The 23,773-nt window shown below is 37.4% G+C and overlaps 2 protein-coding genes and 1 long non-coding RNA gene across 3 annotated transcripts; 1 reads left to right on the forward strand and 2 right to left on the reverse strand.

Moving 5' to 3' along the window:
• Positions 1–2,290: 2,290 nt before the first annotated feature.
• Positions 2,291–6,309, reverse strand: LOC112185336. The gene is made up of 5 exons (XR_002930203.2): positions 5,662–6,309; positions 5,514–5,587; positions 4,528–4,647; positions 2,879–3,519; positions 2,291–2,579 (listed from the first exon to the last, which is right to left on the reverse strand). It is a non-coding gene; the product is annotated as an uncharacterized LOC112185336 (long non-coding RNA).
• A 2,552-nt stretch (positions 6,310–8,861) lies between these two features.
• Positions 8,862–14,843, forward strand: LOC112186407 (protein DETOXIFICATION 27). The gene is made up of 8 exons (XM_024324838.2): positions 8,862–9,509; positions 9,611–10,152; positions 10,249–10,335; positions 10,608–10,664; positions 13,896–14,134; positions 14,244–14,362; positions 14,471–14,559; positions 14,655–14,843. Exons 1-8 carry the CDS (start codon positions 9,192–9,194, stop codon positions 14,680–14,682), a joined length of 1,479 nt encoding a protein of 492 aa, XP_024180606.1. The 5' UTR covers positions 8,862–9,191; the 3' UTR covers positions 14,683–14,843.
• An 8,134-nt stretch (positions 14,844–22,977) lies between these two features.
• On the reverse strand, positions 22,978–23,547 carry LOC112183958. The gene has a single exon (XM_024322276.1). It carries the CDS (start codon positions 23,545–23,547, stop codon positions 22,978–22,980), a length of 570 nt encoding a protein of 189 aa, XP_024178044.1.
• Between the last annotated feature and the right edge of the window lie 226 nt (positions 23,548–23,773).

A 23,773-nucleotide genomic window follows, 5' to 3' on the forward strand; every position in this document is an offset into this window, starting at 1 on the left:
CAGCCTTTTAGTTTTAACTTGTAATGCAGTAGATAAAGCTTTTGTTTAAGATAACATGAGAATGAGCGGATGAATAAGCGGATCATGTAGTTTTAGCATTGTAATGAATAAAGCATTTGTGTAATGCATGTTTTTAAGATTTACAGTTGGTCCAAATTTAGTGACACATGACTAGTGATCATGAAGATAACATGAGGAATATGAGTCTGAATATCTTGCTTCCTACATCATGATGATTTATGAGTTAGACTTGATCCTCTTTGTAGTGTTAGAGATGAAGCAATTTTCCGCATTTGTTTAATTTATACTATTGCCTGCAGGAACAATTTCTTGCATGGAAGGATCTTCTGGTTGGTGTCATAAAGGTACAAAATAGCGAAAAAAAATGATTCTGAACTTCTCAAGGCAAATAGCCTTGGTACACCATACGTTCTTAATTCTTTATGCCCGATGGTTTTCTAATTTTTCACCATAAAATTGTGATGCAGGGACTATTTGAACTGACTGGCTGTGGCTTTTTTTCTTAAGGTTAACATTCTCTTGTTAGTTTGATCCTTGACATTTCCTTTTGCTGGTCTTCCCCTTCCAATTTCCCGGTGAAGTGAGAATTTAGAATTTTTTTTTTTCATATTTGCTTTCTATAAATGATATGGGAAACACCATTAATGGAGTGCTAAGGACAAAACCCAAGAGTGGAGTGCTAAGATAATCAGTAACTAATCTATTGTAATAGTGATTTATTGGATTAATCCATTGTGATGTATAACTAAGCTTTTGTCCTTGTTGTCCTTGCAATGAGAAAGAAAAGCAAATTACTATTACACAGTGGAGAATGCTGATGTTATCTGGACAAAGTGGGCAAAGTATGTTCTTAAGTACAAAGATAACTAGTGTGTGGGTTAATTAGTAGTTGGGGATATGTCGCATCAGCGTTTGGACATGCATAGTTGATATATATAAATATATATATATATATATATATATATATGTAGGCCAAATTTTGATTGCAGTACTGCTACCTATTTTGCTATGTTGTCTCGTGCTTCTGAATTATTAGCAAGCAGTGCTCCTTGCATATATTTTGATGGTTGCCCAGATTAGTAGATATGAGTCTTTTATAACTGATGCTCATCATGATTAGGTTTGTGTACATGAGACAATGGTGGATTAATGGAAATTGCAATGAATGATTTTGGATGTGGATTTTATGGTTTCAAGAATAGCCAATTTTAATTTCCAGAATGCATGCATACCAATTGTAACAGGAGACTACTAAAATGTGTCATCTCAAATTGCAAGCTACAACAAAAGCACACCAAAACGTGTGGTTGCAGCTGCACAAAAACAACACAAAAATTAATTAGAACTCTATTGTCTTTTTGGCATTGGGACAACAAAAAATTGTGGTCTAAAAGGCAAAACAACAACATAAATTAGATGAAAGTATTGGCTAAATCGTATAACGACAACAAATAAGTGTGGTTGGACTTGATCACAGACAATATAAAAGACGTACTATTAGTGATCCGTTTTATATTTAGACCACAAATATTTGTCGTGTTAATAATCTCAAACGACAGTAAATTGTCGTCCTAATGAGACTGGCATAACAGAAAGAATATGATATCAATTGTCTAAACCATTTCCCAACATCACATATGTATAATTTCATAACTTTTCACACAACACTTAAATGTCATACAAACCTACCCTAGAATGACACTTAATTGTCCTCTGATGCTCTTTACAACCACATATAATTGTCGTTTAAAGTACTTTAGCACAACCTTTAATTGTTGTTGTATGAGAGAAGACACTACATACGAGTCTTCATATTTCTTATTTAAGGGCATTCAGACTACACAAATAAGTCTTGCAAATATGCTTCACACAATAGTATTTAAAAAAGACTGTGGTTGTTTTGTTTATCAGACAATACAAAACTGTTGTTTGAATGCTTTTAAAGATACAGATCACAATGTTCCCAAAATGCAAAATTCATCAGACAACACAAGACTTTTATTTTTTTATGTCGTCTGAAAAATCAGACGACAGAAGTGAACACTTCTGTAGTCTGATGCCCCCAAGAGACGACACCGTACTAGACGACATATTTTTGTTCGTTCAGACGACAGAACTGTTCTGTCGTCTGAAGGCCTTTTTGGCATAGTGCGTGTGTAATCATCAACGATAGTAAGAAAGTAATGAGCACCAGAAAGAGAAGGGTTTTTATATCGACCCCAAATATCACAATGAATAAGATCAAAGGGTCTTTCAGGCGAAATGGCACTAGTAACAAAAGGCAAACGACTTTGCTTAGCCAAAGGACATATATAGCAAGCGTTATTAGAATTAACAGAAATATTCAAAAAATTCTTGGCAATAAAACTTAATCGAGAAAAGGAAACATGGCCTAAACGACTGTGCCACAGATCAGTGGATGAGGTGGTAAGGTTGCAAGCTAGTTGGTGGTTTAAGACTGAAGGAGGGTTGGTCAATGTTTTCTTCGTCGCTAATGCCACCAAGTATAGGCCATTACGCTGTTTACCCAAACCAATCATTCTCCTCGTAACCAGATCCTGTAAAACACACCAATAAGGAAAAAATGTCACCGAACAGTTCAAGCCTCTCGTTAGACGACTAACAGACATTAAATCAACCTTGAACGTAGGAACACATAATACATCATGCAAATAATATGTAGAGTTCAGAGGCAATGATCCTTTTGCGATAATATGTGCTTTCTCTCCACTAGGTAACAGTACTGGAGGTAATGAATAATTTTTATCTCCATGAAAGAATAATTTTGGAGATGAAGAAATATGGTTAGCGGCATCGCTGTCAATGATCCAGCTGCGAGAGAAGATTTTAGACAAACCTAGTATGGTCACGGCTGCATGAGCTTGAGAATTAGTACCACCATCATTAGCACTCCCATCTTTGGTACTAAGAAAAGACAAGAGTTGTTGAAGTTGGGCTTCGGAAATTCCTGATATCACAGATTTTACCTCATCTTTAGTCGATCATTCGGAGACTTGATTGGCTGCAGAAATATGACCATGGTTCCCATCATTTTTCAAGCGGTTTGATTTCCCTTTTGGATGACCTGGTGGATATCTGATTAGTTGATAGTGACAGGACCCGCCTCGGATTTCACCCTGAAATCCGAAGTGACTCTGCGGGCCCACCTTAGAGGAAATTCTACCAAAGATTTGGCGGAACTCTCCCTAAAAATGGACTACCCAAAGCCTGTAGAAAGACATTCAAACTTCTAAGCAATCCATCTTTTTCTCCTGGAGCCACCCTGCTCCCCAAATCACAACATCTTCCAATTCACAACACACAAATCTCAACTTAATAACATTAACCTACAGATTATCAGAGCAATTCTAAAACAAAAGATATAATAGAAATAAAAGTAAAGAGGGTGAAGGATCGACAGATCCTACAATGCGGAAGCAGTGACAACTATGCCTCAACTTCATGTACGCCTGACCTCAACTAATCTAGCCCTGCAAACTGGACATTTGAAACAGAAGGGCCCAGGGGAAAAATATTGAAAAGAACGCGTTAGTGTGAGTGGACAAAAATAAATAATTAAGACGATTTAAATAAAGCAAACTTGAATACTTTCCCACTTATTTCATTAAAAACCCGATGCATGCAACAATTATTAAAACATATTTCTTTAAACTCTTAAATCTCGTGAAAACATACCAGCCCCGCTGTTAAGAGAAGTCGGATTAGCCCCGCTAGTTAAGTAATAATAGGATATGGGGAAGAAGGTATCACCATACAGGTAAATGAGCCCCTTAGGCTCTACCTACCCTCGACTGCCACCCACACATAGATTGTGTGAGGAGGCTCACAAACACAAAGTAAGTGAGGGGGAGACACTAACCGAACGACCCGAGTATGGTGAGGAAAAACAATCGAAAAACCAATAAATCCATAAAGCTTCCCCAATATCTCACGAGAAAAAAAAAAAGTATATTCCAATGACGTGGCCCCGCACGCCAAAATATTCTCAAAATCATAACAAATAAGCGAGATCAAATTATAAATCATAACTCAGAAACAAAACCAAATCCACAATCATCAATAAGGCATTCCCAATGCCAAAACCAAAGGTTGATAAACAAATAAGAGAATATAACTTCATCAAAATCCCATTTCGAAAAATCATTTCAAAATCTCAAGTCCGATAATATGGCAGAAAACTCAAAATCGACGAATCGAAAAAATAAAATATGAATTCTAGAAATTACCTCGAAAAATAATTCTTCGAAAATCAACATAAATCATAAATTCGAATCCGAGCATAACAAACTAATATCCGAAAGTCATAACTGAGATAAATCATAACCAATCTCTGAAAATCATTATTGAAAGCAAAACTACGAGATAAACCGAAATCAAATTCCGAAATCAATTCATATGTTCGAAAAGTAATATGATAATTAAATAAAGCACTAGTTCAAGAATTAAATGCATGCATCATTCTTTAAGAAATAAAAGTCCACTCACAGTGATTCAAATGCAATAACCGTCAGCTCATCCATCCTAAGTCAAGAGCTCGGAAATTTCTCCGTTCAATCATTTTCGATATTGAGCTTTCGTTCTATCTCAAGTAGTCACGCTCGAGTCCTTAAAAAAATAATTAAGCCCAATTAGTAACTTACAGGGACGTTCCACTGGTCAGTGGCTGACCAGGGATTATTTGATCAATTACCGTCTAATTGAAATCGGACGGTTGACAGATCTCATGTTTTAAAAATCTAGATGTCTGTCAACCGTCCGATTTCAATCGAACGATAGTTGAGCAAATAATCCTTGGTCAGTAGCTGACTAGGGGAATGGGACTCTAGTAACTTATTAACAATGAAAACTTCCTTAAATAACCAAAACGTGTTAAATTCACCAATCTACTCTGAATTGATAATTACGGGTAACCATTTCCGAATAATCCACTTAATAAAGTAAACTCATTCGGAACATGGTAATTACACTATTTCCAAGTTATCATTCAAGTTAACCCTTCGACCTTTTACTTAGCCTTTAAACCTTAAATGTAAGATTCATGATCACCATTTCCAAATGATTATGTCCTTACGGTAATTCCCGGATATGGTAGTATTAGAATATTCCAATTGGCAACTCGTTTCATTAATCTTCGTCAAACAATCGATTTAACTTGCTCAAATAAAATTTGTCATTCTCACTAACAATTTCCTCTCAACATCAATTTCAACATTCAGTTACTTGCCAAACTCGTCAAAACCGATCCATTCAATATTCACCAATACCTTAATTATTTGGCCAAACTACTTACCACTTCTAGTAAGACATTTCCACAATGGTAATCAATTCGTCACTTCCTAACTTAGCACAAGCATAACACCATCGAAAATATATTTGAAACCATTCTAATTGCAAACCAATAACTCCATCAATTCGATAATTTGACCAAACCAATTATAGTAATTATAAGGTCACCGAACCCAGTCCCTTACCGATTCTTCATCTCCAAACAGAGGGCCAATTCTTACTAAGTGTAGTCTTCCACCACCAACAACCATTCAAACTCCTAGCAATAACAACACAATTTAATATCAATCTTCAACCAATTATATAACTCAAAATAGAGTTCTTGATTCTTACCTTCCTTCATTATACATCAAACTGAACCAATGCCCATTCCTTTCTCCAAAAACTTCAGAATGCCTAATCAAAAACTAATAAAGATGGCCCAGAAATCAGGTGGCGGAGTCACGGTGGTCCACACGGCAGTGGCAGCGAGTGCGGCTGTTCTGGCTGAAGCAAAGGTCGGAGCTAGAGGGTTTTGAAAAATGAAGAGGCTATGATTCCAACTATGGTGGTCGTGCAGCTCGAGTGGCCGGAAACGACGAATCGATACTTGCAGAATCCCAGATTTCGGCGACAACTTGTACGGCCTCGTCCGGCATCGGTGGGTGATGAAACCTCTGGGTTTTCTTCTCCATTGCTCCCTGAGTGCAGCGGTGATGGTGGTGTGGTAAAGGGGATGACTGGAAACAGGTGAAGGTTGTGGAACAGTGGCGTCGCAGGTTTGGAGGTCGAGTGCGGTGACCGAAACGTCTTGATCGGCGGCGAAACAACTGGATCTTGGTCGGATTTGTGTTATGGTGATGGCGGTGTAGTGTGGTAGTGGCTGGAAGTGGCGATTTCGGTGAGATCAGAGAGATGAGAAAGAAAGAAAGAGAGATTAGTCCGTGCGGCCGAGGAGGAAGAGAGAGAAGGAGAAAAGGGAAAACTAAAGGAAATCCTAGGGTTTTTTCTTTATATACTTGACTTAGCAAAAAGTCAGTTTTGCCCTTTATAAATTTCCGATAACTTCAACGTAGAAATAAACTTCCATAGATTGTAACTAATTCATACGAATTTCGATTCTTGCGTGCTGCATGTCCATGAACTCAGTTTAACGTCCTTTCCAACTTTTGTGAAGAAAATTTTCTCACTTGATGAACGAAACAAAAAGTCAACTTTTAGGGCTCCCCCAAAAGTATCGAAACGAGGTTAAAAGTGAAAGTAAATGTCGTTTACCGTCCAAATGACCAGTAAACAGGTAAATTAGGGTACGGAACGTAATAGATAGTATGTTTCAACAAAGTGCCCCATATCTCCACAATAAGTACATTGTGGTCGCCCTTTGAAGTAGCTTGAATGACGCTTGTCTTGATCAATACATCGTCCATCTTATGGACCATTAAAAGGACGGTCTGAACGATCTATCCTTCCTGCTCGAGCAGACTGATTAGATCGGTTATTTCTAACGGCCATGGCAGCACTTGTATTGGAATCTGTGGTCATGTGTGTTTTACCGAGAAGTCGTTGTTTTTCTTCTTGACAAACAGAAGAATAAGCTTGCCGGACTGAAGGAAGGGGATTTATCAAGAGTATTTGCCCCCGAGTAGCACTATAAGATTCATTCAACCCCATCAGAAATTGCATTAACTTTTGTCAATCATGTTGTGCTCCATATGTACAAGTCGATGCATCAGTATAAGAAGCCAACTCATCCCACAAACTCTTCAGTTTGGTGTAATAGGCAGAGACAGAGAGTTGTTCTTGTTGGTGATATGCAATCTTTCTCTGTATTTCAAAAATATGAGGTGCATTGCTTTGAGAGAAATGCTCATGAAGATCTTCCCAAACTTCACAAGCGGTAGTGTAGTAGATCACACTATCTGAGATTTTAGGGCTAATGGAGTTGATGATCTATGAATGGATCATGTCATTGCATCGTGACCACGTTGCATAGTCATCAGGATCGGTTTCTTGTGAAGTTGCTTTGATAGTGCCATTGACAAAGCCTAACTTGTTCTTGGCATTCTAGGCAATAGTCATAGCCCTGCGCCAAGTCGAATAATTGTCTCCATTCAAAGGTTTGAAAATCAAGACTAAACCTGGATGATCCAAATGATGAATGAAATAAGGATTGGAGATGTCAGATTTGGAAGTGTTGAATGAAGAGGGTTTCTTGTCATCCACCATGATGGCCAAAAGATGGAAAGCTGCTACACGAGAAGGTAAGGTGTGGAGGCTATAGAGTTGGGATTTTCAGTCCTACTCTGATACCAAGAAAGAAAGATATTTGGCTAGAATAGATTTTCATTCATACATGGTTGAATAGATATATAAGAAGTGATCCCTAATTACGAGGTAACTATTCCTACAATCAAGCTACAACTACAATTAAGGAACTACAATCAAGGAATACAAAGTGTAACAGATATTCACAGATCATGTTTATCTTCATACGGAAGATATGCAAGATTAACTTCCTAACATAAATGAGGTTGGTATATCATTAGAAGATTGAATAACTTGACTTTCTTGTCTTTGTTGTTTTTCAAGTTGAAAAACTTGATGCCTCTAAGATTTTAAATTATTCAATATATGTCAATATCTTAGTGATCGATATAGTCATGATCAATATCAAAATCAATAAAGAATAAGTCATGGTGGTTGTTTTGCAAACAAAGTGATTGAGCATGATGTATTCATGCATCCAAGATATATTTGATGGTTTTATAACTTCTTTCAATATGTTTCAACCAATTTGGTTTTATACGTATGAGCTTGAAGAAACGTCGATTGTATTATGAAGACGAGGAGAAAATTTAACCGGTAAGAAAATCTTTAATTAATATTTTGATATATAAATCATTTAATTTTTATTTTATTTTTGTGGACTTTTCTTTGTTTTTTTAAATTTATTTATTTATTAATAAGGAGGGGTATAGATGGAAGTTTGATGACAAAAAGATATAAGGGGTGTGCATTAAGTAATTGGGGATGTGTATATAAAATTTCTCATTAAATACTAAGGTATTTGAAAAGAAAATGACAAGAAAATATTTAGGATTTAAACAAAATTTTCTCTATGTATTATGAATTTAGACAAAAAAAAGATCTCTTCGTTTGTATGTGGAAGACCGTTCAGCAAAATTTCTGAGTACATGTTGGCGCCCATAATCTATAATTTCTGGCACTGTTGCTGCACACCGTCGCATTTTGGTAGAGGTATTGGAGATGCACTATGATCGATCTATTTGACTACCCATATATAATCTTTTTGTTAAATGACGCAACTTCAATATCGATATGTTTGAGTTTTTTATTTTTTATCGAAATAGAGATAAGATGTTCCCACTGTGACGAGGATCTTGGCATCGCTCATGTATATATAGTTATGTACACATATCCTTTCTTGTATTTGTAGATAAAACACAACGCATGTAGGCCATGGACAAATTAAGCAGAGCGTTAAAAGAAAATGATCGAGATGCGTAAGCAATGACACTAGTTTATCGCAGTGCGTATCATAAGCACGGCTTCACCACCACCACAACTCTGCAAGAAACCGCTTGACCCGACCAACATAAATTCCACTCCTACACGAAAAAAATTCGAAGCAAACACGTAGCTTCAGGGCTTCAAGCCTTCAACACCGCTCACCTTAATAGTTTAGTCATACAGATAGGACAAACATTCATACTCGCTCTTATTGCTTTCCATTTATTAAAAGCCAAAAGCACATGATTCATTCATTTCCTCTCCTCTCTACCTCTCATTTGTCTAGTCAATATTTCAGTCCAAAAGTTTACAGACAAGTGTAGCAGCACAATTAATCAACTTTGGTCATCATCATGCCCAGTAATACAAACACTGCATTAATGGAAGCAGAGGCTCCGTTGTTGGCGGAGTACTCAGCTTCAGACGTCGGTTTAAAACACGAAAATCACGATGTTGAGCTCATTGATGAAGATAATCAACGTCTTGGAAGGAGAGTCTGGATTGAATCAACGAAGCTTTGGCACATAGTCGGTCCGGCAATCTTTAGCCGTGTGGCCTCCTATTCCATGCTGGTGATCACCCAAGCTTTTGCCGGCCACCTCGGCGACTTAGAGCTCGCCGCAATCTCCATTGCCAATAATGTCATCGTTGGTTTCGATTTCGGCCTCTTGGTACTATTTTAAGCAACTTCTTCTCTATATTCCTAGTCAGACTCTGCATCGCATTAATTTTCGTGCTATTCTAAGTTGTTTGGTGGTTTTTCTAATCTCAGTTGGGAATGGCGAGTGCTTTGGAAACACTGTGTGGGCAAGCTTTTGGTGCGAAGAATTACTATATGCTTGGAGTGTACATGCAACGCTCATGGATAGTTCTCTTCTTGTGTTGTATTCTCCTTCTACCGCTCTACCTCTTCGCCTCGCCGGTCCTAAAGCTATTAGGCCAACCGACCGACGTGGCCGAGCTCTGTGGGATTGTGTCCATGGCCATGATACCGCTTCACTTCAGCTTCGCGTTTCAGTTCCCGCTGCAGAGGTTCTTGCAGAGCCAGCTGAAGACGGGTGTGATTGCCTGGGTGTCTCTGGCGGCTCTGATTGTTCATATCTTTGTGAGTTGGTTCTTTGTGTATAGGCTTGAGCTTGGAGTGGTCGGAACTGCCATTACCTTGAATTTTTCGTGGTGGGTTTTGACTTTCGGGCTTTTCTTTTACACTATTTGTGGTGGCTGTCCTATAACTTGGGGTGGATTCTCCATCGAAGCGTTTTCTGGTCTTTGGGAGTTCATCAAACTCTCTGCTGCTTCTGGAGTTATGCTCTGGTACCGCTCCATCTTTTCTACGTCAAATTTTGTTTAATTATCTTTCGCATATTGATTAGTTGGTCTAACAGATAAGTTGTGTAACTGAAATTACAGCCTGGAGAATTGGTATTATAGAATACTGATACTGATGACTGGAAATCTACAAAATGCAAAGATTGCTGTGGATGCTTTGTCTATATGGTAATTCAGCCATCAAGTTTCATTTGTTCTTTTACTCTATAACAATACTTTTTCGTTATGAGAAAATGCTAATTTGATCGTACATGATTATCGTACTAGCTCATCCGATTTTAGACAAAGTTTAGACTTAAATTATTAATAGTGGATCATTTTTTCTTTGAATTTTTTTTTTCTCTTGACTAGCTAGCTTGTAGATTCTATGCAAATGTTTTAACTTCGTAGTATTTGAATAGAGAGTGATGTTGATCGACTTGTCTTTTTTCTCTTGGAAGCATGACCATTAACGGCTGGGAGATGATGATTCCTCTGGCTTTCTTCGCTGCAACTGGGTAAGTCTACCTCTCTCGATGTTGACCATGTGCACCACCTTGCATAAAAAGTTTCAAACAAATTTTCTACTTTATTTCTCTTCTAAATTGTTTTTTTTTATTTGATACAAATAGTAGTCTCTTCTAAATTGTTGTGGATACATTGATTGTGGAGCCGTATAGACCAAATTACGTCGCTGAAGATATCCTAAATTAAGAAATGCTAAACTTTACAAATTTGTTGGCAAATTAGGACACCATTTGATGAAAATTTTAGGTGCAAACTGTGCAAGAGTAATATTGCATTCCACTACATGTATACTTATGCATTAGACGTATAGACCAAATTACGTAATATTGCATTCCACTACATTGATTGTGGAGCCGTATAGACCAAATTACGTCGCTGAAGATATCCTAAATTAAGAAATGCTAAACTTTACAAATTTGTTGGCAAATTAGGACACCATTTGATGAAAATTTTAGGTGCAAACTGTGCAAGAGTAATATTGCATTCCACTACATGTATACTGATGCATTAGACGAATTTACGTTTGAAATTTAACTAGTGTAAGAACCTTACAGATATTAGTTTTAAGTTATGTAACTGCTAATTAAAGTAAAAAGTTAGGTTATTTTTTAGTCTTTTAGTGGAGTTCAAATTTAATTTAATTCTAAATTTCCAATAAACGAAATAATTACAAATATTTTTCTAAAATATAACCGTACATAATTCACTTGAATCGACTACTTGAAAAAGTATTTTGTGCTCTTAATCATAGTGTTGTTATGTTTCTTCTTTTTCTAATGATAGTGATGCTGTTAGCTGGATTGATTAAACCACTTGAAACGTAGATATCTGCATATATAATTTTTGTTACCACAACTTCATGTTAAGCATTAATCATAGGCTAGGTTTGGACCATTTGGATTTTCGTCCACAAGTTAACTAGCTCCTTTTGATGTGAAGTCTTCGCTTATAATAGCCATAAATCAGAGTTCAAGAGCGAAACGTCTCAAATCACATATATATAAGGACAAATGTGTTATATATTGTCCAGAAAAAAGAAGAATATTATATATAGAAGGAAACAATATACACATGAGTCACATGACCTATCATGATTTGTGTCAATAAACGCGCTAATCAAATCCAAATTTGCTTTCACTAGCTAATTGGCTTTATCTGTCTTACGATCTGGCACATCATACATATCCGTATTCTGCTTTTTTTTTTTTTTTGGAATAAACGTATTCTGCTTTTGGTGCCAATAGATTTGTTTTTTTATTTTTTATTCTGGTCGACAACGTAGCTACCCACCCCACCTCTGATGTTAGTGAGATTTGAACCCATGACCTTTATGGTGTTAATTAGGGTACCTAATTAACATGTCACAGCTCACCGACAGGTGCCAATAATATATTTGTATTCCAAGCCTCAAAATCATTGTTACTATCCCACCGCATATATGCCAGCTAAGGCACCCAGTTTCCTTTGCGTATTGTCCACATAATCTGTCTGTTTTTCATTGTTTTCATTTGTAGTGTGTGTTTTGTACGTCGATGTGGAGCCAAAGCAATGTCGTTCTAGCTAGGGTTTGAGAGTTTAGTATGTAAAGTATTAACAATGTTTAACTTAAGTTAATTATAGAAAGTTAGATATAAAAGTCATGATGAAAAACAAGAGTTTCCCACTTGGAAAATACTTAGAAGGGCTAAATACAAATTACTACCCTGTGGTTTAGGTCCAAAATCAATTCAGTCCCTGAACTTCTAATTTCATCAAAAACACCCCTGCACTTTCAATTTTGATCTAATAGGTCCAATTTGTTAGTTTTCCGACAATTGTGTTATTTAACTTGTTAATGTGGCTCATATATAGCCTATATTTGATGATGTGGTGTCGAGGTGGTTTGTATAGTCAATTTAGGAGTGAGTGCTACTATTAAAATAAATATTTTTTCAATAAATAATCCAACTATAACTTGAACCCATAACAGAATATTAACGAATTGGACATATTAGATCAAAATTGAAAATGCATGGGTGTTTTTAATGAAATTAGAAGTTCAAGAACTGAATTGATTTTTGACCTAAACCACACGGTACTAACTAGTATTTAGCCCTACTTAGAATAATAGTAATCAGAAATTTCACCTTTGACAAAATTTGGGCAACCTTTGTTTATTGTATGGATGTCTGCTTGCTATTTATGACAAGCTAGCTAAGCTAGAACATAAACGTGAAGCTCAAGCACATGATAAACGTGAAGCTAGCTAATCTAATCGTGTAAGTGTCGAATTGTGTTCTTAATTGATTAGAATCTGAGATTTTAAAACATTAGGAAATTAAGAAACAAACACAGGGAAACATATCTACTACGTATACGTACGTAGTTCATACGCTGTATAGCTAGCTACCTATCTGGACATCTGGTACAGTGGTACAGGTTCAGTCAATACCCATCTCTGCAATATATGGAGTCAGCTTTGGGATAGAGATATAGACTAGACTGTGGTATGGCTTTGGGGTTTTCTGCAACCTCTTTCCATCGGATAAGTCCTATCATCACTAGAATAATATGTACGTAGTGATATAGTCAGTAATATATCTTGGTGATGTATAAGTGCGTTCCTGTCTTATTCTTACTATTCGATCATAGCTATCTAGCAACATAGTTTGTACATATACACCTTGGTTTATGGTTCCTGACCAAAAAGGTTCTTTGTTTTTTGGCCAACGTAGGGGTATGTTCACTTTCAATCCATTCTTAAGGAGGCTCTCTCTATGTTCAACTTAATTTGATTCGTTTGCATAAAATAGCAACCGAGGGATTGTAGTTAGACATGTTGAGAAATTAAATAAATTCATCATTCGAGGTCCATAACACAGAAATTGTGTGTCAGTCTTAATTATTAATCTCTTTTAGAAATCTTTGGATCGATCTTGCTTTGCACTGAAAGTGTCTCCTACTTAACCATTTAGGTGTCCAAGTTAGACAGCCTCGGTGCAACTTATAATTCATACGACTTAATACATTAACTATAGAGAGTCACGTACTAATCTAATGTGAGACACTGACCGATATTTGATCGGCAATTCAAAACACTTGCTTTCTGCATTTGTAGTGTTTAAATCACTCTGGAAGAAAATGGCGCAACTTCCCATTTGTGTATTCTGCAGCAAACGCTTATTTCACTTAAATGATTTTAGCCTTTTACACGATATATATTGATTATGATTAACGGGCAGAGTGAGGGTTGCAAATGAGCTTGGAGCTGGGAATGGCAAGGCAGCCAAGTTTGCAACTAAAGTAGCAGTTATGACCTCTGTTATAATTGGCCTCTTCTTCTGGGTTTTGATAATGATGTTCCACAATGAGGTCGGCTATATATTTACCACCAGTAAACCTGTCCTTACTGAAGTAAACAAACTCTCCCTCCTCTTGGCATTTACAATTCTTCTCAACAGTGTCCAACCTGTTCTCTCTGGTAATGTCAATGTCCTTTCCAATACTAACCACACTTTCAATCAATTATTTCTATTTTAGAAAATTTACTTATATATATATATATATATATATATATAAATTGTTTATAGGGGTGGCTGTGGGATCTGGGTGGCAATCGTATGTGGCATACATAAACTTGGGTTGCTATTATCTCATTGGGGTGCCACTAGGGTTTCTCATGGGATGGGTTTTCCATCAAGGAGTTATGGTAAGTATTTTTCTTTTCTTTTATTAAGTAAACTTCACAGTTGTTTAGTTGCTAAAATGTATGCTGATCACATTGATTTTGTCACAAACGAACACGATTGATTGATAGGGAATTTGGGCTGGAATGATTTTTGGAGGGACTGCAGTCCAAACCTTGATATTGGGCATCATTACCATTAGATGCGACTGGGAAAAGAGGTACAAATTTATTAATTAGGACCCCCTATTTTTGCTTTTTTGCTCGCAAATGCAAATTTGATGAAAGAGAATTTTGTTTTGAACTAAATTCGCAGGCAGAGAAGGCAAGCATGCATGTACTGAAGTGGGCAGACAAAAGATAGAGCATCGACTATTTCAAATATGAGATTTTTAGATATACGGATTTGATGATGTTTCGTAACTATATACCAAGATTAAATTCAATGAAAATCTACCCTAAAATCTCATTACTTATGAATTCATTTCTTAGTTGAATATCGAAACCCACCGGTATCTATCAAGGTAGTAGAGAGTTGACGATTTAGTAGAGACGACGATATTAAGTGTTTTTTTTTTTGGACCAAGTCAAACAGAAAGCATACTCCAAGTCAAACAGAACAAAGACAAAGAGAAAGTTTGAGAATTTCTGATGTATTGATCTTCTCCAAAGATGGAGTACATATACAAAGTATACACATTCCTAATAGGAAACTAATTACACCGTGATATTCTTCCCTTAACTACATGATATCCTCCTTAACTATACAATCCTAATTATACAACAATTGCTACAATAATGGAGAGTGACTCACGTCAATACTCCACCTCAAGTTGGAGCATACAGATCACAGATGCCCAACTTGTCAAGTGAGTCACAAAACGCCTTGCTAGAAACTGCCTTTGTAAGAATGTCCGCCAACTGCTCCTCAGTGGGTACGAAAGGAAAAAAGATGATTTGTTGATCCAGCTTCTCTTTGATGAAGTGTCTATCAACCTCTACATGTTTTGTGCGATCATGTTGGACAGGATTATGAGCAATTTCAACTGCAACTTTGTTATCACAGAATAAGGGCATGGCTTTCTTATGCTGGAACACCAAATCCCTCAACAAGTGCCTTAACCACAACATCTCACAAACTCCACGAGCCATTCCTCTATATTCTGCTTCAGCACTAGAACGAGACACAACCTTCTGTTTCTTACTCTTCCAAGTAACTAAATTCCCACCTAAAAACGTAAAGTATCTGGAAGTGGACCGTCGATCAGTTATACAACCTGCCTAGTCTGCATCTGTATATCCCAAAACATCCAAATGTCTATGCTTAGAAAACACCAACCCCCTTCCAGGAGCAGACTTCAAGTACCTCAAGATCCGAACTACAGCTTCCATATGAGCCTTACTAGGATTATGCATGAATTGACTCACAACACTAACTACATAGCTAAGTCTGGTCTAGTGTGTGACAAATAAATTAATCTTCCAACTAACCTCTGATATCTTGCCTTATTCGTGGGTACTTGATCTGGATACTCAGCTAACCGATGGTTTTGCTCAATGGGTGTGGCAGCTGGTTGGCAATCGAGCATACCCGTCTCTGCTAATAAGTCAAGGACATACTTTCTCTGGCTCAACATAATACAATCTTTTCCTCTAGCAACTTCAATTCCCAAGAAATATTTCAAACTCCACAAGTCTTTCATTTCAAATTCTGCTGACAATGCACTCTGCAACTTCTTAATCTCCTCAAGATCATTACCTATCACCACCATGTCATCCACATAAATAATTAAAGTTGTAACTTTACCTTTCGGATGCTTAAGGAATAGTGTATGATTTGAATTGCTCTGCCTGTACCCAATCCTCCTCATGAATGTCGTGAATCGACCAAACCAAGCTCTTAGAGATTGTTTGAGGCCATATAGGGACTTCCTTAAACGACACACCACCTTGACTCCAGTGGAAGTACCATATCCCGGAGTCAAGTCCATGTATACTTCTTCATTCAAATCACCATGCAAGAAGGCATTTTTAACATCAAATTGTTGCAGAGGCCAGTCAAGATTAGCAGCTAGAGACAGAAGTACCCGAATTGTATTGATCTTTGCCACTGGTGCAAAAGTTTCATCATAGTCCACACCATACTTCTGGGTATAACCCTTCGCTACTAGCCTTGCCTTATATCTGTCCACCGAACCATCTGAATTGTGCTTCACTGTATACACCCATCGACACCCAACTGTTTTCTTTCTAGGAGGTAGTGATACTAACTCCCACATTTGATTTTTTTCAAGTGCATCCATCTCCATAGCCATTGCTTTTGCCCACTTCTCGTCCTTCATTGCATCTTGCACTTTACTAAGAAGTGACACAGAAGATAATTGATTCACAAAGGCTACATATGGTTTAGACAACCTATGAGTAGACACATAATTAGCTACATGATATTTGGTCTTAGCACACAAACTTGGTTCATATCTCTTGGTAGGCTGGCCATGGTTGGACCGTTCTGGTAAGACTCATGTTGGAACATGTGTAAAATCAGTTAAAGGAGTAACACTATCAGACAAAGGTGGGTTATGGGACAAAGGCAAACTACTACGTACCTCAGGTGAAGATTGAACAGGGGAGACCACTGATGCAGAGGGAGAGACTGACTGATTAGGAGCTTCTTCTTGAAGGGTAGACCTTGACCAAAACCACCAAAATGAGCCAAAATTATCCCAGTTACCCCAACAACAGTTTTTTGTTCCCACTAACCCATTTAACAACTAAATGACAATTTAACCCTCAGGTTAATTAATAAACTACCTCATGCCATCTTCTCTCTCTCTCTCTCTCTCTCTCTCTCTCTCTCTCTCAAATTCCACTCTGGTTTCGACTTCCGTTGGCGCCGGAGACATCACAATGGGGTTGGCGGTGATGATGAAGCTGTGAGGCCACAGAGTTTGGTGACTTTCGGAGAAGTTCAACCTCCGACACTGATCGGATTCCAACCGAGAGGATCCGAATCAGATCCTGCAGAACCAGACGTGTTGACCAACTTGTTGCTTCGAATCATGAAACGATAGTGCCTTGGAGGTCGAGAGCGCCGCAAACGCCTGAAACGACATTGCAGATCAAGGACCATGTTTAGATCGGACGGCGACGAGCACGGAGCACTGAGTCGACTCGGGTAGGGAGCAACCGCCATTGACTTCCTCAGGCCTTGGCACGTGCCGCAAATGCCTCTGTTTACAGCCCCAAGCTTCTGGTCGATTTTGGCGATCTGGCCTTTTTTTTCCCCCATCTGCGGCCCCGATTGGAGAATCAGCATCCACTTCTGAAGATGACAAAGTAGCTCCGATCAGACCTACCTCGCAGGAGTCCAACACCTAGTAGGCGATTCGGAGTCAGAGCTATGAAGCATCGACAAGAAAAGCGTCCACTCTCTTGATGTGGGAAAGGAAAAAAAAAAATTAAATGTCTATTGGGAGGCAATATACATCTACTGGAGGGTAAAAGACGTTTTGAATTGATATAATCAAAGTTTTATTTGTCTAATTTTAGGAAGATTAGTTCTCATTCCAACAACCGAAAGTTCTATTGGAGGACAATAGATAGACATCTATTGAGGGGCAATAGATTATTGGGAGCAATAGGCGTCTATTGGGGGCAATAAACCTTTTCGGCTACTTATGAAATCTCTGAAGACCTCTTTGGGGATCTCCGGCGAGATTTTCATAAAAGTCCAGTGAGCGGCGACCGGTGACAGGATTTCGGCGAAAGTTAGCCAGAATCTGGAAGCCGGTGACTGGGCTCCGGCGAAGTCTCCTATGGCTTCTCTCTCTTCCATGTTTTCTCTCTCTCTCTCTCTCTCTCTAAGTAACAAAAGGGTGAGGGTAAAATAATCTTTAAAAAAACTTAATGAGATATTAGGGAAGACTTCCTTAGAGAGTTTTGGGTAAAGAGGAATTAAAAAAAACTTAATGGAATAAGTGGGAAAAAAAACCCCATTAATGGGTTAAATGGACAATTTTTTTTTTCTTCTTCTGTTAAATAGATAATTAAGCGATATCGGCTCCTTCGAACTATTTTTCTCTTGACCACTATGATATAGGATTAAACTTTTGACAAAGTCTACATAACACCATCAATTGTTATATAACACCCGTATCCAGATTTACCGGTTTACTTGTCATTTTGACAATAAATGATAACTCCTGTTACTTTCTATCTTTCTGAATCTTATTGGACCCAAAGTTGACTTTATTTTCCGTACACTTTATGAGCAAACTTTCTACACGAAAATCGTAGAGCGCGTTAAACCGAGATCGTGGACAGATAACAAGCTTGAATCGGAGTTTGTATGAAATAATTATGATTTGCGGAAGTTTAATTCTACGTCGGAGTTTTTCGGAGATTTTTAAAGGGGCAAAATTGACTTTTCATATCGCTTAGTATTTTTCTCCCTTTCTCCTCTCGGGCGCGCCACACTACCTCTTTTTCCCCGACCTCTCTCCTTCCTCTCTTCCCTCTGCAATCACCGGAAAACATCAATTCCGGCCACCATCTCTCGTCACCGTCACCACCAATTGAACCACAACAGAAACCCGACCAAATCCCAGCCACCGCATCGCCGATTAAGGCTCCGGTCGCCGCACATGACCTCCAAAACCGCGACGCCACTGTTCCACGACCTTCACCGGTTTTCCGTCATCTCCTCACCACACCGCCATCACCGTTGCACTCAACAAGCAACGGAGAACAAAACCCAGAAGTTTGATCACGAGCCGACGCCGGAAAAACCGAAGCACGCGTCATTGCCGGAGCCAACAAGTCTGGGTTCTTCGTCCTTTAATCTCGGGCCGTAATTGAGAGAAATTACCACCATGAGAGGAACTAGCACCTCACTACCTGTCAAATCCCCAAAACCTCGACCTCCAATTCCGACCAGAGACGCCGCACGCGCCGCCGTCGAATTTCTAAGCCACCTTTACTAGAATCTCGAATTCTGTAGAATCTGGGACCTTGGATAATGGGAGCTGCTGGTTTAGCTTCGTTGAATAAGGGATTTGAATGGTTGATGTTAGTGGATGGCAGCGATGACAATCGATTTCTAACTGGAAAAGAAGAATTGGTAAGAGCTGTGTTCTGTTGAAACCAATTTGAGTCTTGCTTAATGTTGGCGATGAGTTGTTGATGTGGTGATTTACAATTTGGAGGTTTAGAGTTAGAAGCAAAGAAGATAGAGCAATTCTGTAGGTTCGAGTTATTGGAAATATTTCCAAAGGGAATGTAATTGAACAATTTGGACGTGAATGAGGTTTAATTGAGGGAAAGTTGTTAGTGACGAATTTATTTTTGATTAAACGGTTGATTCTTATTTAAGGAATTTATTTGGTTACAAGTAATGAAAGGAAAGAAATCAACTATGTGTTCCTTGAAATGGAAATGTTGAGTGTTGCATATGTTGAAACGCTAAATAAATGGATCAAAAACGTTGATCCGAACTATACATTATGGACTTTTGTGAAAGGATTTGAGTGTGTGCACTTGAAATTAAATAAAGGATAAAAATTGGAACAAGGGTTGAATGGTCGAGTTCTTGACTTGAGAAATCTCAACTATGACTATTGCACCCGAATGAGAGATTATTCAGAGCACCGCCGTGCACTTGCACCAACATAAATGAATGGTTAGATTGCATTAAATACACTTTTTGTTTATTAAAAATAAAGTTGATAATAAATATCAAGGGTTGAGATTATTTTATAAGGGTTGGGTCACTTACACCGTCGGTGCATAGAATAATTTCCAGCACCGAATAAATTAATCTTGCATGAAAAGACAGTTGTATCTTCATATGAAATGACATTAAAAGTCATGATAAATTAAGATAATAACAAAAAAAACCATAAAATTTGAAACTTTTTTTTTCTATTTGTACCCAGCATTTTACATTGTTACGTTGTTACTTTGAAAGTTTCGTCTATACATAAGAGCATGTTTCATATTCTATTAATGCAATGCCGATGTAGATTCCAAATAACCTTGCCCCTGGTTCTATAAGATCAACAAATTATTAGCAGACCAATGATCATCCTTCTTAATTGCTGAAGAAATAAGGGGAAGTGAGAAACTAAAACCAAATCAACAGAAACCACCAGATAGCTAAACTTTTCAATGATCCATATGTCTAATACTATAATGGCCAAAGTACATTTGAATTCTTCAAATTCTTTCTCTCGCAGTTCTCCTGATCGAAAACAAATGCACAGCAGCATAGAACATGCACAAACCTTCCCTTTCTATAGCAAGAAAGCTTCGAACCACCAAAGCATCTTAAAATCACATAATGATACGATCCAATACAACAATTTGGTTCTACCACACAACACACATACACAATGAAGAGAGAGAGAGAGAGAGAGAGAGAGAGAGAGAGAGAGAGGAACCAGAAAAACAACACAATCACTAGAATCATGAATACATGTAAAATTGTAAATAACACGTATCAAGTCCACGAAACGGTCAAATCGACGCAGATCACATTTCCCAAAAAAAAAAAATCAACACAGATCAGAATAGGATGAATTCCTAACAGGAAAAATTGATGTGGATATTCAACAAAAATACATAAATTTGAAGAAAATAAACGTAAGATGAAGAAATTACATGGGATTTGCTGGATGTGTTATTCTGTATTCTCATAAGGTTTTGCTGGGTTTAATTAAACATATATAGGGTATTATTGGACAAGTTGTTGGGTGTATTTAGAGATTTTATAATTTTGCTGGGTGTAAAACTTTGCTAGGTACATTTAGAAATACCCTAAATTAAATGGGCATGCAGTATTATTATTATTATTTTATTGAAATTTAATATATGATTTCCTTTAATTGATGATTTATCGAAATCTCCTAAACTATGGTTTATTGGCATGGTGACAATATTCGAGTATATGATCTATGATTATTTTATCGAGATTTCGTGATTTACGCTTTCGATGAGTTACAGAGTTAATATTGTGTTTCCTTTCTGAAAGCATTTATTGAATTTCGAGTTATGAGAACAATTGAGTTTTCGTGGATTTCTTTCGGTAAATTGAGATTTATATATTATGATTTAAATACTTTGAGATTGATTTCAGTTTATTTGAGGAGGTAAATATGTTAGCGCATGCATGCATTACCTAGTCGGCAGTTCCCTCCATATGGCATGAGATCCTTAGTTGGCAGTACCCTCTAACTATCTATAGTTAGTTGATAGTACCCTCTAACCGTCACCTTATCTTCCTGTCGACAATACCCGATGCGTCTCTGGTTGGTAGTACCCTCCAGGTAGCATGAGATGACTAGTCGGCAGTTCCCTCTAGTCATCGCCTATTTTACGAGATGAGTATTTTTTATGAGATTTCCGAGATATTTGAAATGATTTTGAGATATTTTATGACATGAGGATTTTCAATAAGCTTTCTGAGATATTTTATGATATGAGGATTTTCAATGAGCTTTCTGAGATTTTAAGAGTTATGAGATTTCAGTACCAGAGAATGAGTAAGAATATTCTTACAAGTTTTACACTAGTTTTACACTATTTTTAAGACGCTCATTTTAATGAGATTTGGAGACGGTTTTCGAGATATTTTACAATACAAGTTTGAGATTTCAGTAAAGAAGAGGATTAAGAGTATTTTGAAGAGACTTTACTGCATGCATGCTTGGTTTTTAAGAGAATAAATTTGGGAAAGCATTAAATATTCGTTTTACATTATTTACAATTACTTATTTTCATACACTCACTCTAACAGTTTTTTAAATACTTTTTCCTGGACTTTTTGGTTCGGGTGCCTAGTTTGCAGATAGGTTGAGGTCGAGTGTGCGTAGGCGTCGAGGCATAGTGGTCATTGCTTTCGACTTCCTGTAGGTTAAATGTTTAACATACTTGTACCCTATTTTAGTTCATTGTTTAGATCGCCCTGATTACCATAATGAATTGATATTCGAGATTTGAGTTTAGTCTTATTTTATATTACTTGTGGAAGCTAAATTGTGGAAAAATACTAGAATGTTTTTGCAGGTTTTGGTAGTCCACTTTTAGGGAAAGGTTCGCCAAATTTTTGGTGAAATTTCTTCTAAGATAGATCTCGCAGGGCCACTTTGTATTTCAAGATGAAATTCGGGGCAGATTTTGTCATGTTACTTCCAAAAATAATAAGATTAGTTTTACAAATTCATTTTTAAATGGCGCAAGCGCACATATACATCGAGAACGAGTACGTGAATTAGTTCTTTCCAAGATCTCAAACTCGTAACATATGTTTATAACACTCAAAATATGTATACTGTTTGTCTATATAGCTGTAAGTTACTGTTAGTAATCGATGAAGCAATGACTAAAATATCGGGTATCGAAGAAATATCGATAGTCTGAAAAATGAAAATTTCGACGGAAATATTGAGGATATATTGATATCAGTAAATAATTGAGAAAAATGATGGAAATTTGAAGAAAAATATGGAAATTTTACATGAAACTTTTGGAAATGTTTGTTTTATTAATTATCTACTATATTTCACAAGAAACCATGAATATATATATATATATATATATATATATTTTTTTTTTTTAAGAGGAGATGACAACTTTTATTATAATCAAATATGGTTACAATCAACAAATAACACATCCGATATAATACCCAGAGGTGTGGTAAACCAAGATTTAGGACTAGCAAAAATAAGTGCTTGACGAGCCAAACGGTGAGCCGCTTCATTAGCTTCACGATACACATGATGAAGTGTAGAGCCAGGTACGTCTGCAAGAGACAATGTAACATCCTCGTATAAAAACCCAAGGATAGACAAATTAGAAGATACCGAATTGCATGCTTTGACAACTTGCAATGAGTCTGATTCAAAGACCACAGGTTGAAGCCCATGATCAAGGACAAAGCGGATAGCTAGAAGGACTGCCATAAGCTCAACCTGCTCTGGAGACCGTATATGTGTGAAAGGGGCAGCATGACCAGCCACAAAATGCCCACTAGAATCACGTATTACCAACCCAATGCCACCCATCTTCATTGAGGCATTGAAGGCCCCATCTACGTTCACTTTAAGCCAAGCCCGAGGAGGAGGAGTCGAGCGAGGACGAACTAGCTGCCTGCGGTAAGGGTTTGCAAATACCCTTACTACTAACATTAGCAGGGGAGCTCTCCAAACCATGCCAGAGCTTATCATTCCTTGTCATCCAAATAGTCCAAAATAAAACCATAAATAGATCAACCTGTTCCTTTGTAAAATGCTCCGTATAAGACAAAAACCATTCCTTAAAGTTTGTGAAGTCGTGGTTAATAGAAGGCTGTAGTGGAGAGGCCATAAATACTTGCCTACTAAAGGAGCAGTCACGTCCAATATGAAGCATGGATTCACCTTCTTCACATAACACACC

This window comes from Rosa chinensis, chromosome 2, assembly GCF_002994745.2.
Source record: "Rosa chinensis cultivar Old Blush chromosome 2, RchiOBHm-V2, whole genome shotgun sequence".
NCBI classification, from domain to species: domain Eukaryota; kingdom Viridiplantae; phylum Streptophyta; class Magnoliopsida; order Rosales; family Rosaceae; genus Rosa; species Rosa chinensis.